Genomic DNA, 15736 nt, shown 5'->3' with positions numbered 1-15736 from the left:
CTGCAGTTTACTCCGGTGTTCTCCAGATAGACGTCCGCTGATGCCACGGGCAGCGATGGGCAGAGAACTAAGTAAGCTGCGCTATGGCCCCACTCCACGAGTTTCACTCCCTCCTGAAGCCCAGAATATCAAGTCTACGTCAGCCACCATTATGCTTTCTTTGTACAAATATTTGCTTGAGATAAGATGCGTCCTGCTGGGGTAAAAACAGGGAGACGAAAAAAGAAAGACTATTACTATTTTCGAAGTGCTCGCAAAAAGCTGACTCACAAAAAGGGTGACTGAGATGCAGATAACGTGGCTGGAATTCACAAATAAAGTGGGCCAACCCTAGAAGTTGGACTACAAAAGAGTAAGGAGCTCTTAAAGGGGTACTCCACCGATTTTTTGAGCTACCTCAACTAACTATATTTTCTCACTCCCCGGCCTTTAGCCTTTCCGGTATGCTATTTAGCATCGTGAAATTCATAATACGTATTGTGAAATCGGCAAATGAAAATGGTGCAAAAACCAATATTCAAATATTCGCGCACTTTTCAGTGCCGTGACGTCAGTGGCAGGCGGGCTTGCCTGTCGAGCAAGTAGTCTAAAAATAGAATATGCCAATCATTTGTTCCGTGCTGGAGCGCGGATACGGGAGCGAGCTTCCAAAGCACTCATTTGACACCAAGAAACTGCTTCAAATCCGTTGGGAACAACTTCTGTAGTCCAAAACGTTAACCCCTGCCTTCCACTGACGTTACTTTGTTGTTGTTGCCAGTAGAGACTTTCAGTTTGAAAAACATGGTGAAGACCAAAACTGTAAATTCAATAACTTCGCAAAAAAACAATATTTTGACCTAATATTTGGGATACAATTTTCGCAATGTTTGTTGGTTAGTTTAGCAAAATTTCAAGCAAATCGGAGACAATGAAAGAACCTGTGGAGTACCCCTTTAAAACAGGGTCAAATAAGGTGAAAGAAGCAGAAAAAATACATCCTGTTTTCTAAGAGATGATAAGTGTGCAGCAACGAGCGAGGATGCTTGTGGCAATGACACATTCACATATTATCACATCCCTTGTAGTGGATTTTAGGGCAGTCGGAGCCTTTCTCGTGTTGTGACATTATGAAAATGGTAGTAGTCACTATAACCGAGAAGGACATTGATAATTCTCGTCTGTGCACTTACCACCCCGAGAAGCTCGAGGCGGTAAGCACATAATCACTTGGCGTCCTTGGGGTGCCTACATGTTTCCGCCGCTCCGCTGTTTAGGGTGGCGACAACGTTTGTGATACCTGTTGCCGACAAACCAGTGTTGCCTACCTTGTCACCATGGCAACCTCCGCTGCTTTCGTCGACCATTTTTTCACACTCGCCGGTAGTGCGCTCGGACTACGCCGCTAATCCTCGTTAGGGCTAAGGAGCGCTCATCGCTCTCGTTCCGACGGCGAGGTTTCGGCGTTCAATGCCGGTCTGTTGCGTTCCATTTTGTCGCGGGAACTCGCGTTTCGACAAAAGCAACGCACGCTTCCTGCTTGCAACCTGAAAATATGAAACACCCGAAGAAAGAGAGCGACAGTCACGACGACCGCCATCCCGCTGAGCCTCCGACTTCTCTTATGAACGGAAACGGAAGTGGCCTCACAGTGTTGCCGGCGTTTCGAGACTACAAAAACTCAACGTTGTTTACGTTTAGCGAAATATAAGTGGGAGAAAATGGCGGTGGGAGAGGATCTGGGAAAGGGTAACAAGAAGTTGGCACCACCCTAAAGCGGAGCGGAAACATGTAGGCAACCTAGGTGTCCTCCTCTACCCGCATTCGATCGCAAGGAAAAAAAAAAAAAAAAGCGGAAATGCCCTTGCCCCTTTTCCCCCTTTTTTTTTCTTATTTTTGTAAAAATGTTCATTTGGATTTTTTTTTTTCCCATTGTTGTTAGGGTCTGAAAAAAAATAAATTCAGGAACTTAGTGTTGCAAAAAAAAAAAAAAAAAAAGCGGAAATGCCCTTGCCCCTTTTCCCCCTTTTTTTTTCTTATTTTTGTAAAAATGTTCATTTGGATTTTTTTTTTTCCATTGTTGTTAGGGTCTGAAAAAAAATAAATTCAGGAACTTAGTGTTGCAAAAAAAAAAAAAAAAAGCCTTTGCAGAACTGAGGAGTGCCAAGCCTCCCTTTGCGCTGGTCAATTCGCGTGACTTAGTCCCCGTGCGCTAGACTTTACCAAAATAAAAACAAGCCTTTCTTTAAAAAAAAAGGGGGGGGGGGGTTGGTGGGGGGGGGGGGGTGTCCTGAAAAAAAAAATGTAACAGATTACAAGGAATCCGTTACGTAAAAAATGTAAGGGAATTACTTTAAAATTACTCTAGAAAATATGTAATTAATCCGTTACTAAATTACTGATAAATGTAAGGGATTACAAATAATTTTGTTACTTGTAACGGATTACGTACAAGCCTGTAGCAGACCATTGGCATACGGTTTACACCTTCCACAGTGAGGTCCACCCAGTCGAAAATTCTCATTAGATTCTAAAAAGGTAAGTGCACTTACCTTTTTTTTCGTAAAAGCATATATGTCTTATCGTTGCATAAACTGCACCGATGGAAATTTGAAAAAAAATAAATGACTTATACACAAGAATATATGGCAATGTTTTGTTGACCTCAATCTGATGAGTCTGTTCTGTAACGTCGTTTCAACTGTTTGTGTGCAGACTCGATAAAGAGCTACGGGAGAGGGCTGAGCTCTCCCCCTGCGGGGAGCGGCGGGGTGGAGTCCGGATGGAGGCGGGGCTCCCAGGATCGGCGCCCCTCACTGCTCCAGCACTCCAAGACGGTAGTGGGGCTGCTCAGCACCCAGCAGCATTCCAAGGCAGCTTCAGCGGGAGATCCCCAGGTGACTGCCCCACCCCTTGAAGCTGCCTTCTTCGTTTTTGAGATTCCACAGTGATCCCAGTAGTGTTGTCAACTGAGAAAGGGACACCATTGGAAAACTCTTTCGTGACCCACTGGGATTGTTTCACTGTGGAAGCAGGTCATAATGGAATAAGGAGTCGAATTACTGAGCGAGGGTTCAGTGGTTTGATCCCCTCAACTTTCGTGATGCTCTAGGCTTGAAAACCAGTCCTAAAACAGATTTTGCATTAAAACAGATGCCTTTTTCCTAAGCCTCAACTAGAGGCCTTCGTTTCTTCTTTAGTATTTAGGACACTGCCGATAGATGGGTGAATTGATAAGACAAAGAATTCTTTGAATTGGGCGGCAACTTCTGCAACCAATATTGTACTGCCCTGAATCCTGATGCTCGCTAGAAGGTAACAAGACCACCTCCAGAGCAAAAATAAGTAAACTCGTTTATTTTTTCCTCAACTTACTCCACGGTCCAGGGAACCTTTGTTCATTCTCTCCACCTTTCTAATGTATATTTTTTTTGTCACTTAGAATTTCTTCTTTTTTTTTTTTTCTTTTTTCAAAGAGCAATAACTTTGAAAATTGTCATACAACCTGGCAATAAGTAGAGGCTTTTCAGAGGTCTGCACTTAAGAGATGAGAAGGCAGTCAATGTTTCTTGCTTCCTGCAAAGTCAGGTAGATCTCTGTTAGATCAATTCCAAGCCTCGTCGAGAAGCAGAAGAATCAGCCGAACCTGTTGGAGTGTGACCACAGCAACAGAAGTCCGACGTCTCCCCCGTGCTCGGTTTCGTCTGAACTGCGCCGCCGACAGTGTTCCTTGCATCAACCCCCACACGCATATTTTTTTTCTCTTTTTTTAACACAGAATGCTTTAAATTGGCCGGCTCCTGGCGACCTCCTGCAACGCACACCTGCAACGGAAGAGTGTGGCACATGTGCAGCGTCGGCACTTGGCTGGGACTCATATTCTTTCGGTGGGAATGCGAGTTCCTGCCAAGCGCCGACGCAGCCCTCGCGCCGAATGAGTGCTACATTAACGTCACCGTTAGGTATCATTGAAAATTCAGCTATGCAGCCTCGTAATGAAGACAGTGTCATGCGAGTGTGCTCGCACATGTGGGAGAGAGTGCAGGAGGCGAGGGGGAAAGGAAGCAAGCGCATGTTTTGGAGGAAACGGGGGACGCGAAACAGCAGCTCCAAAACTGGGGTGTGCAACTGCAAACTTCGCGTTCCACTCGTGCTTTGGCAGGGCTTTCTTTCGGAGACGTCAGCAACGCGACGGTGTTTGTGCCATCGAGGCACAAAACGCTTACTAAGTTCATCTCTGCCGCAATCACTCTGAAGCATCACACGGTACCCCTTCCCCACCCAGACACTATAAGCCGAAACGCACGATCCGGACTTTTTCCGCATCCACGGTCCCCACAAGGTCTTTTACAATCGCCGACCGATTTATCGGACACCGATAATTCAGACTTGCTCGGTATTTCGGACCTAACAAGTAACCTCGATCTACCCTATAGAAGTAGTGCATATTTAGGACCAATGTTTCGAACAGCTTAAATAAAGTCCGAAAGTTAGATTTTTCGGACAAAATCGTCGCGAGCGATCAATGGGAAACACCACTGAGAAGCTGCCATTTTAGGTTCTATGTTGGCTGCACATGGATTGGATTGGATTGGCAGTGCTACTTGAGTACTGCCAAATCCTACAGCTAGGTGACGCTATGCTACGGCTTTTTTTTCTGGGCATCGTTATCATCATTGTTACTACTTTGCTTTGTTCATTCGGCATTTTGCAGTCGTGGATGTTTTTGTACTACGCTGGCTTGGACGTCGTGGCCCCATGTATTCCTCTGCCCCTGCAAAGTGTCGCTAAGAAGCATGGAAAGTGCTCAACCATAGCGCTAGAAAAGAAGGCAGCAATTCTCAAGCTAATAAAAAGCGGCCAAACGCAAGCGGAGGCTTAACCTGAAGCAAGGTACTATTAATGGCTTTTTTAAGCCCCTTTAGACGTAGCAAGGCGAGTTCTCTAATCTGCTGATTTTTTGGACTGCTCTATTATTTGGACGTCTTTTCGGTCCCTGCAAAGTCCGAAAAATCAGTCGGCGGCTGTATCACTCGATTTGTCATATAGTCAGCAGTATGGGAGCTCAACTCTGTATTTCTTCCCTATTCGAATCACAGCTCTCTCGAATTCTGGCAGGTACGCCAAAGAAGCACAAAGAACCGTTTCAGCCTACATTGTCCGCGATAGTACATCCCGCGTTACCGATCGACTTTGGGAAAGGCTCATTGGCCGATTTAGTCGGACATTGCGTCGCTCTTTCCCAGGTGACCAAGTCAACGCTGACCATTCCGGAAGACACGGGGGTTGCCGCCGCCGGCGCGGACGACGCGAAGGGCTCTGCCCTGCGCATCAGCAAGTCCGAAAACTCGCTGACAGACACCTTCGTGATGATCAGCGAGGCGGATGTGCTCGATGCCGAGAAGAGTGCAGACCTCCGCAAGCTCAGACGCAGGAGGAACATTCTGAGAGATGGTGAGCCTTCCTCGGCTGTTGCTTAAGAGGGCGCGGTACCTCTATTTATTCGTCCGTTTCAGCCACCAGATGGCGCGCGGTTCGAAACGTGGTTGAACGCGCAACTTCTGGATGGCGCCAGTATCGAGGTGTGAAAAGGCCCGCGTTATCCGCTGCGTGAAAGAGATCCCGAAATGTGTCGTGTTCTCCCGGCGGAGGAAGTTTCTCCCTCCCTCGCGCGCGCTTGGTATGTACGCGCGGTGGCCGAGTCCGGCCTGTGCGCTGTGTGATGCAGTGGGTGGCGCTCGTTTCTGTTCGGAGGTAGGAATAAAAATGCCGGTCCCCTTTTTTACGACGCTCATTTCTATAGCTTGTTTTTCTTTTTTTTTTATCTCAAGTGATTTACAGTACCGCCTGTTCGAAATCGTCCTTTGCGGTGAGCGATTGAGAGTCAGGTTAGCATTTTATTTGGGTCAGCACTACACGTTCAATGGAGACCTCGGGCGGCGATGTAAATATGCATTGCTCCCCAAAGTGTGTCCAAGGTGCGCAATGACAATTAGAAAGGGTATTGAAGGCGCGCGACCGTCGGTTGGTAAAATACGTGCGTTAGATTCACTTATTCAGTCTAATCATTTTTGCCAACGTCTTCTATCTGTTTCGACAAATGACATGGTCGAGTCTATTGATAACCTTAGCTAGATTGGACGTGCGGAGTGTCCGGGCTTTAAATAAATTTGCTTCGTTTATGTGAATGAATAACTGTTTTCTCTTTTCCGTGCTCGGTGCTATGCAAAAATCGCTGAGATGTTATGGTAGCTCAGTGTGGCGGCGTTTTGCACGCTGACTCGCTATTGCATTCGCTGTGCACAATATGTGTTCAGATGGAATGTGCCAAATCGTATTTCCGATCGATATGATAGATTTACTTTGCTACAGTGTTAATTATATTTTCCTGATTTAAACTGGTTCGTCCCTGATCTGAGCCTAAGTTCAAATTCGAAGGGCAGACAGACTTAGCGTCATAACAGCCGTAATGCGCAGAAAGAAATTAGTACCATGAAAGAAAAACAAAAGGATACGAGGTGGCTCAGTGTTATAGAAGTAATGAGTGTGCAAAAAACGCCATCGTACGTGTTTTTTTTTTTGTTTTTTTTAACTCTCCGCATCGCTGGGAAACACTCAAGGTACCAGCAAAGACAGCGAGCTGGCGTGAAATTTCCATCGAGCGGATAACGAGTGTCATTTTTATTTCATCATGCGCTTTCATTTTGATATGGCTCAAAATGGGCGCGAAATAGTAAATAGGCAACAAAATTTAGATGTTAGGTCTGGAGCACCGCCATACTCAGCCGTGTTGGGGGCATCTCTCGCGAGTCAATACGGCAAAGGTATTGCGCGTCGAACTGTACGTGAGAGTTATCCATTTCAGCGAAACCTTGATGTCGCAAAACTATTATGGCTCGAGTCGTGGCTTCTAGTACTTGGAAGCCACGAGCGAGAAATAAATGACAGTTGATTTTGAAGGACAATCGCGACGTGGAAACCCATAAAAGAGAGTTCCAACAAGACGAGAGCTTCCCCTTCTCTTCAAGTGCGTGGGTTACGCTCTCAATCCTGCACCTGTGGTAACACTGCAGGCTCCTAAAATCGCTTTGAAAACGTTCCTGATCGCAACAACTTTTTTTTCTTTTTGTCGAGGCGCTATTTAATTTTTTTTTTCTTTTTGTCTACCTTGATACCCCATCAGCACAAAAACTACCATAAACTAAAAAAAAAAAAAAATAGTGGGCATACAACGACAACGCACCCACTGGGACCCGAGTCAAGGCAAGAACAACTAACTACTAAAAGGGGAAAAAAATCATGTTCGCATACACAGACAGAACGCCTCCGTCGAAAGAAATGAATCATGAGCTTGTTCTGCCAGTCTCGTTGTGCGTCTGTCAAAAGCCACAAAGGAGGAAGACAATCAGCGCCTACACCACTCCCCTCCCCCCCCCAACCCTAAAAAAAAAGAAAAAAAAAGGTTTCTTGGGCGCGCGCGTGGTCGCCCAAGCGATGACCTTGAAAGGGTATGCGATTGTAGCACGTTCGTCCCCCGGTTGTGCCCCTGTCTCAAATGCCGCGGTCCGTTTCTCCCAAGTGCCCGTCTTATCTTCCCGAGTATCAACTCCGCAGTGATTCTGAATCATTCCGATGCTTTCCAACGTTGCAAAACTGTTAGACGAATATTTGCACAGAAGTATACACTGTTCGCAAAACTATCTACGGCGCTAAAATTCAAAAGCGCCGTGTTGGATTCGGGAACTCGTGTAGGTTTAACTCATTGTTGGAACATTCTTATTCGCTCGATGAACTCCACAAAACGTGTAAATATTAGAATGAACTTTCCAGAGAACGATAGTTGTTGTCGGGGTTCCAGGCGACCGGACAGGTCGCAATTATTGGCTGATTAAAAATTTTATTTCATAATCACAATCGTATCATCAAGGGCACGCCATTTCCTCATCACTTCTTCTACGAAAAGAGTTGCTGTATTCGTAGCACACACAGACGGAAACGGTTGAGACTGTGCCCAAATAATATCTTCTTTTGGCAGGTACTGCGCAGCGATTACACACAATGCCTCTAACATAAACATGCTGCTCCACATGTCTATTCACAAGATGCAATACATCGTTCTCCCAACTTTGTTGAAATGGGCATGAAGGCGCGTAACTGTCACTTTTTTGAAACCATAGTTTTGTTTAACCCGAGACTGGGGTATTTCGGAAAAGGGACGAGAAGAAAAGAGGCCACAAGGAGGCCACAAGTGCCAGGGTGCTTGAGCTGAACAGGGCATCGGTTCGGCTTTGGACGATTCTACTCGGAGAGGGTTACAGGAACCACCAGAGGTTTCGACTGTGGGACACAGGAAGAAGACAGCATTTTGAATTTGAGACGTCGCCTCCTTGTGGCCTCTTTTCTTCTCGTCCCTTTTCCGAAATACCCCAGTCTCGGGTTAAACAAAACTATGGTTAACTTCCACCAGCTCGCCTGCACCCTTACAATTTTTTCACTTTTTTGAAGTTCTACTTAGAGGTGAAGTGTTTACCGTAAAGAGTCGTTAATTATTTATTTTTTTCCGTTCCACTACAAAGCTCGATTCACTTAAATTTTTGTTTTTATATCGTCTCTACAGCGCTTTTACGTCGGTACTTTCGTGTTAGAGGACATCACATAATGTGCGAAAAAAAGCAACAAAAAAACGCTAGGATCGATGCTGCATAGCCTTTTTTTTTTTTTTGTGGACATCAAGAAAAAAAAAAGATAGTAGTTGTCTTCACTTCGCACTGCATGTTTTAGCACGGAAGTTCCTATTTGGTTATGATGTCTTTATTTTCTTAAAAATTGTATACAGTAATTTAAATTACCGAATTACAAAAACGTCGAAATTATATAATTGCTTTTCGTTGGGACGCCATGACGACAGCGACACTCGTGTTCCCTCGTGGTTTTCGCCAGCATTTCTACGATGAGTTGCCAGGATCGCGAGATGCAACAGCGTGACACTCCGTCTTCTGTGACGTCATTTGTTGCCACTTGGGGATCACTTTTGATGTATGGCCAGCATAAGACGCTAAACACACCAGTCGGAGACGCGCTGCAGGCGCCATAGTACTGCTCCTAAAAGTAGCTGTCACGTGCTTTGCTTCGCGACTGTGATTCCCTCACAGCAGCTCTGACTGAGGGTCGCCAGATTACGGTGAAACGGAGTATAGACAAAACAGACCGGAAACGAGCTGCCAGCATACGATAGTCAAACTCCAACAAAAAGGATTAGTTTCTTCCCAAGCTGGACGACATTTACCGGGCATCTTTAGAGCTGCGAAGCTCAAAATCACGCGTACTCATCAGACTTTTTTTTTCTCGCGTGTTTGTGATTTTTATGATGTCCTGCAAGCAAGAAAAAAATATATATGGTGAAGTCACTCCGAGGGGGTACCGACAACTGCGAGCCACGAACATGAAGGATTCGCTAACATCCGTCAGTAGTGTGAACGGTAAATCGTCACGCAAACATATTCTCACGAGCTGCACATATTTATTTGACTTAGCAAGTAGAATACTAGTACACAAGATACCATTTCTCGGTTCTTCAAAACCATTTCCCTAGTCTGAACGGTCGCGCTACGGGCCGCGGCTAGCCGTGCCCTCGATAGACTACGGAGCTGCGTTGTGTCGTCTGCTACTGTACCGCCAACAGGAGAGCGATAGCTCTGTGTGCTCCACAGATGCGTGTTGCGGTATAACTTTGTACGTCTGTCCTAGAGGAAGACAAAAAGATAGGCTCTGTGACCCCTCCTAAGCTAACAAAAACAAACAGAAGTATACTCGTTTGGACTGAAAAGTTGACAAAATAGTGACCAGACATTGGAAAAGCATATGTCACAGAACTTGGTTTATGAAAGGGCATCATTGTTTCGAGCAATTGATTAGATCTTGATGTCTACACCAACTACATTCATATTTTTTAGGGCTTTATTGAACGATAACTTCAACTATAGTTAATGGAACACGATGGCTCGATCTCAACAAAAACCTCAACGTGCGAAGCTTCCACAGACGGTCGCTTGCGAGTATTCTCAATGTGAGACTTCAGAAGCGTTCGCTTGCCATAGGGAGCTTGCTTTCGACTACAGCACTGCACGGGCCCGGAAAGCGCGGAGCGCGCTGCTGTGGGGAGAGGTTGACTTACAAGATGACGTGTTACGTGGTCACGTAAGATGGCGTCATTTCGTGCAGCGTGATCACGTAAGATGACGTCATTTCGTGTAACGAGATCATGTAAGATGACGTGTTTGTGTAACGTGATCACGTAAGATGACGTCAGTTCGTATGAACTGACGTCATCTTACGACAACGCCAACAACATTAGTGCCGTCCGGAACCATTGACCTTAGAAACGCGCCTCTTCGCTTGAAGAGCTGATATGCGTTGATTGTTATTTGTTTCTTTTGCCTACTACAGACCATTCAAAATCTCGCCTTCTTGGTGCCACCAACTTCGTCTACTGGGCTGTGAAGCGCGTTCGAGCGTGCGGAATACCTCTCTAGGCCGAAAGATTGTACACTGAGTATGCGTTCACAGCTCAATGACTTAGGAATTTTTCGTCAGGATAGATGCTACCACGAGAAGAGCGTAATGGATATGTGAATAGAATTGGAAGTTCGAAATGTTCTTGTCCAATCGCATTTTTCTTTGGTTATCAACGCATTTTAGCGTCATCACAAGACGTTCAACCCATAATACACTGGTGATTAAAAAATAAGCACCGAAAAACATGCACCGATTTTCGCTCAAAAATAAACACCGGAAAAAACATACCGTAATCATTACCCATGTCACCTTTTTGGGTGATATGTGAATTTCCAGAAGAACAGCGAGTTATCACCCTCCCCTAGGAATACCCTGACTACAGAGCAGGCGACCCGTTTTTCCCCGCGTTAGATTGCGGTGACCACGAACCCTACGGAGGTCACAGGACGTCCGTGAAAAATAAAAAGGAGGCAAACAACGATCTACTTTGTGCACGCTTCATCACCGATTTCCACGACCCCAAGGCCGAAGGACGTTTGTGTGAAGGATAACAATAAAATAAAACTTTGCGTAAAAAAAAAAAAGCCCATTTTTAAAAGAAAAAAAAAGTAGAAACAAGCACAACGCGTTGACGGACCGCGAGGTTGTGGAACACCTCGCGGTCCGCTTGCCACAGGACGGTTGTCTTCGACCCATAGCTCCAAGGTGAATTTGCCACTTTCGAAAACACGGAGACCTACCCAGCGAGAACCAGGAAAGCAAGACATGCACACTGACGCCTCGGCGTGGAGAATGAAACAGGATACGGGCGCGGAATACGGCCGCGGAAGAACACCTCGCACAGTGCTGATCCGGCCGATCTCCGAACGGACGATTTCGCATTTCGTGGACAGCGAGCGCCACCGCACGGGAGAGAGAGGTACCTTAAAAACGACGAAAACAAGCCCCGACACCTTGGTTCTTTATATTTGCTGTAGTTACGGAACAAATCGACTTACATGAATAATTTGAATATTATTCGATTCCGTGATACATTTAGAAGACATTAAGCGCAATACTTCTTATGTTTGAATTTAGATAATTTTGTAAATTCGCTCCGAACGCAAGAGTGCCGAATTAGCCGATTTTGACCATTTTCATGATTTTTTAAAGAATATAATTAACTTTATTATGAAACATTTGTTGCGTTTAGTGTCTCGATAATGGCTCAATGTCTTTAAAGCCGAAATTTTCAAGAAGATCCGCGCAGCCGTTATTATGTGAGAATTTTTTTAATTTGGTGAAAAACCTCATGTATTCTCTATGGGGCTCTGAGGTGCGCCCCCTCTTAAGCCCACGCGCTTCGTTGTCACGTGCTGGCACGCAGGAGTGCCAGAAACACCGCTTCTTGTTTTTGCTCGTGAGCTAATTCTTGGGTTGCTATCACAAAATGCAGAAACGATTCCCCGACCCCCACGTGAGTAAACTCCGCTTTCATTTATACGACGTTTGCTTGTTTTCTCACTCCCCCAAAATATTTTTGAATGCAGAATGCATTTGAGTGGAAGTGAAGTTTAAATTTATGTTGTGTCGCCGTATCATGCCATTGTTAGCTAAATTTAGTGGAATCACATTTGGCTAAATTTACTTGGCTAATTTGGTTAAATTTAGTGGTACACCGTATGAACCAATAGTGGACGTGCATTCATTTTTGTGTTGTTGCCAAGTTTGCGTAGTATGTGTTGCTAATACGGGATCTTTGGACGATGGATCGAAGGAGTGCCTTAATTTCTTTTGTTTATTTATTTGAAGCACACTGCCAGTTGTGAAGCCAGAGCCGGAGGGAAAGCGAGTGTGGCCGAGTGCTTTAACACAAAATGTGCTTTATGAGTTGTTTTCTTTGAGAGAAATGTCGTGAACGAGAGTCACAATGAGCGTCATGAATGAGCGACACACTGGGAGCGTTACAGACGTTGAGGTTATATGTATAGTTCATATGCAAAGTTTGAAAAATCTATGCATATCGCATCAACTTGGCCACGTTCATTAATAACAGACTCAAACTCATGCGCACATTCAAGTACTAGCTGCATGACCATTGTTAGACCCTGTCTAAGCCCGTGCTGATGCGTATAAAGTAAGTTATTTTCTTCCAAATAGTGAATAATATGTTTCAATATAATATATATGTTCTAGGAGTTTACAACATGTCGCTGTTAAAGATATAGGACGATAATTTTCAGTTGCCATCTTGTTCCCAGACTTTTGAATTAACACTTTTTTGGGGCGGACACTTTTGAACTCTTCAGTTTCAAAATGATTTATTGTAGGATGCCCAAAAGGTACCTAAAAAAAGCCTGATGCCCTATTTATTACATTTGTACCCTTTATTTCATATGTCACACATATACCTACCAGAGAAAGAAAAAAAATATGAAGGCTAGATATGTGCTAGTGGAGATATGGCTTCCATAAAATAGTAAAGGGTGTAAATAGTCACCCAGAAATAATATAAAAAACATCCACTGACCCATTTTACTTCGTTTCCAAGACAGTATTTTTAGATAGGAGACTTATTTAATGAAAATTGTTTAGGACCAGATGATAAGTGCCTACCAATCTTCAAAAACCACAATTTAAAAAAAAAAAATGTTTTGTTAGTATATTTTTGCTTTAAAGAGCAGTGTCTCCCCTTAATTCACATCAAGTATAAAATATCTGTTTTCAAAAATGTTCTTATTCGGAACTACTATTCATATTCGAAAATATTCTATTCTATTTGATTTGTAACCTTTATTATTCTATTCGGTTCACTTCGAAAGATTTTGATATTCACACACCTCTACAAAAAACACTATTTGCTTCGAATTCGCTTCAAACTCAAGATCCACTATTCGCTCATGACTAGCGAAGGGGATGTTTGATGTGTTAATATGACCCGTAGCAGTAGCTTTGCATTGCCTTTCCAGATTGAGCTATTTCAGGAAGCTTGTATAGATCAATGGTGATCATTTTTGTATATGACTAAGTCAGACCTGATGATAACTTAGGACTTGTGGTGTTGAAGGAGACCTCCCCAACCATATGCACCAGCTAGCTCAGTGAACTTAGAATGCAATGCAGACTTTGCACAACGGATGCCGCTTTTACCAAATATTGTGGCTCGTTTTTCAGTTTATAATGATCTTATTAAGCGTTTTTATGCTCCTTTTCCTTTCTGCGCTTTGATGTTTTTATCAGAATTGTTCTCATTGAAATATCAAACAAAACTTTTTCAGTATACAAACAAATACATACTGGGTTTTAAGTTAAAACAACTTCGCAGATTTTCTTTCAGTACCGTAAGTAAGCAATTGCTGGTGCATTTACATAGTACAGTCAAGACCGGTTATAACAAAGTTGGTTATAACGAAATAGCGGCTACAGCGAAGCGATCATGATTTCCCATTCCCTTTTGTACTTTGTTATAACCAAAGTCGGTTATAACGAAATAGTGGATGGAGCGAAGTAATTTCTGATTCCCGTTGGCTTTGTTATTACTGGTCTCGACAGTATATGACTACACTACCGTAATATCCCGAGTCATCGCCCATCCCCGAGCCATCGCCCACCCCAATTTTTGGGCCAATATCGTTTTCCGAAAAAACACCGAGTCATCGCCCACCCCTTCAAATACCCCAGCGCGGACTCTGCGATCCGCGAACACTCATCCTACCCGAATGACGCGGCCGCGGACCTTACAATTGGAGGACGTCCCTGACGAAGTAAAACGAAGGAGGGAAAGACACTTCTTTTTGTTTACGCATTTCCTCCGTGAGCGACCCCAAAGTGGTCGTGTATCCGTGCGAAATGAAAACGAGGGAGATAACAAAATAAGAGTTTGTTAACGTAACCGCGGAGTGTTAGGTCAAAGTCTGTCTCCGCCGAAGTAAGGTCACCGCGAACCCGCTCCTTCTTCCCGCCCGTCGCGACCTCTGTTGTGCAATATTTTAGGCAAAGCCAAAGCGTAAATAAAGCTTTGCTGGAACGTCCTACACAGACGTTTACAGAGCGTCCCAACCGTGCATTGATAGCCCGCCGTGCACGGACGCACGTATGTACGCACCAAACAAGAAGGTTGCGCAAGAGCTTGCAATTGACAAGGCGCCCGACTTGGCCCGACGCCAAAGTATTTGCCAACGCGACCACCGGCTTTCCCGCTTTCCCAGCATTGCTCTTGGTCGCTTCTTTGGTCCGCTCGCTCGCTCGCTCGCTCGTTGCGCCTGGTCGGTTTCTCTATTTGCTTGTAGACTTTTTTTTTTTTTTTTTTACTAACTAGGAGAACATAATGGTGACATTCTTTCACGGAACAAACGTTCGTTCTATATGCAGATCGGCGGTGTTTCTAGCGCGTATGCAAGCAACGGACTTCGCTATAGTAAAATATTCTTTCGTGAGCATTTTTTTTTCTATAAAACAATGAAACTAAATCGAGTTTTGAGTTTGATGTATCTCTTGTGCATCAGCGCTAGATACGCAGAGAAAAATGGGCGTTTTTTTTTTTTTTAAGTGTTTGCGCTCACCCACCGAGACATGGCCCACCCTACTTTTTTAACGAATTTCAGGCGGTTGGGGGGTGGGCGATGACTCGGGATATTACGGTATTTTTTAAGCTGATAATATATCAGGTGTTATGCCTTTTGGTAAAGATGACTCCGAGTGCATAAAATTGAAAGAATAAAACACGGAGGACAAGCACAGGACAACCACTTTCTTTCAGTTAGCAAGGACGTTTATTTGGGCAAAGACATTGCACCCTGAGCGAGACCCCGACAAGATAGGTTGATAAGGGGGAAGGCTTACTGGGAGATGGAAAGGGTGATATGGGGGACAGAAAGGAAACTTTGGAGATAGAAAGGCGATAAAGGGGAAGGGAAACTGGGAGATGGAAGGGGTGATAGGAGAAGGAAAAGGGGGAACCATGAGGTAAGGGCGGAACTACCGGGAAGTTGTGTGATTACGGGGAGTTGCGATATTTTCCAAGTTCAGGCCTGAGGAATTCTAATTCCCGTCTTGATAAGGTTACTGATGCCGATGAAACATTGTTTTCTGCGTTCTGGATGAGAAAAGATTCAATGATTTCATGTCCGTGGCGATTGCGGTGTCCCCCTCTTGTCTTGGTTCCTGCGAAGTCAGGCGCGCATCCAAAGCATTCGTTCGCGTGAACCGCGATCGGATGAATGGGGTTGTCGGTTCTAGAAGTGGCCTCGTTTTCGTGCTCTCT

At 44.6% G+C, this 15736-nt stretch overlaps 1 protein-coding gene across 1 annotated transcript in view; it reads left to right on the top strand.

Moving 5' to 3' along the window:
* LOC115325373 (WD repeat and FYVE domain-containing protein 3) overlaps positions 1-15736 on the top strand; it is a 193923-nt gene that overhangs the window by 164842 nt on the left and 13345 nt on the right. The window contains exons 65-66 of the mRNA XM_029986093.3: positions 2695-2876; positions 5226-5433. Of these exons, the coding sequence (XP_029841953.2) occupies positions 2695-2876; positions 5226-5433 (390 nt within the window). The remainder of the gene's footprint in view (positions 1-2694; positions 2877-5225; positions 5434-15736) is intronic.

The sequence above is a fragment of the Ixodes scapularis genome, unplaced genomic scaffold (assembly GCF_016920785.2).
Source record: "Ixodes scapularis isolate PalLabHiFi unplaced genomic scaffold, ASM1692078v2 PGA_scaffold3__209_contigs__length_174095766, whole genome shotgun sequence".
NCBI classification, from domain to species: domain Eukaryota; kingdom Metazoa; phylum Arthropoda; class Arachnida; order Ixodida; family Ixodidae; genus Ixodes; species Ixodes scapularis.
This window is presented reverse-complemented; position numbering and strand designations above follow the sequence as displayed.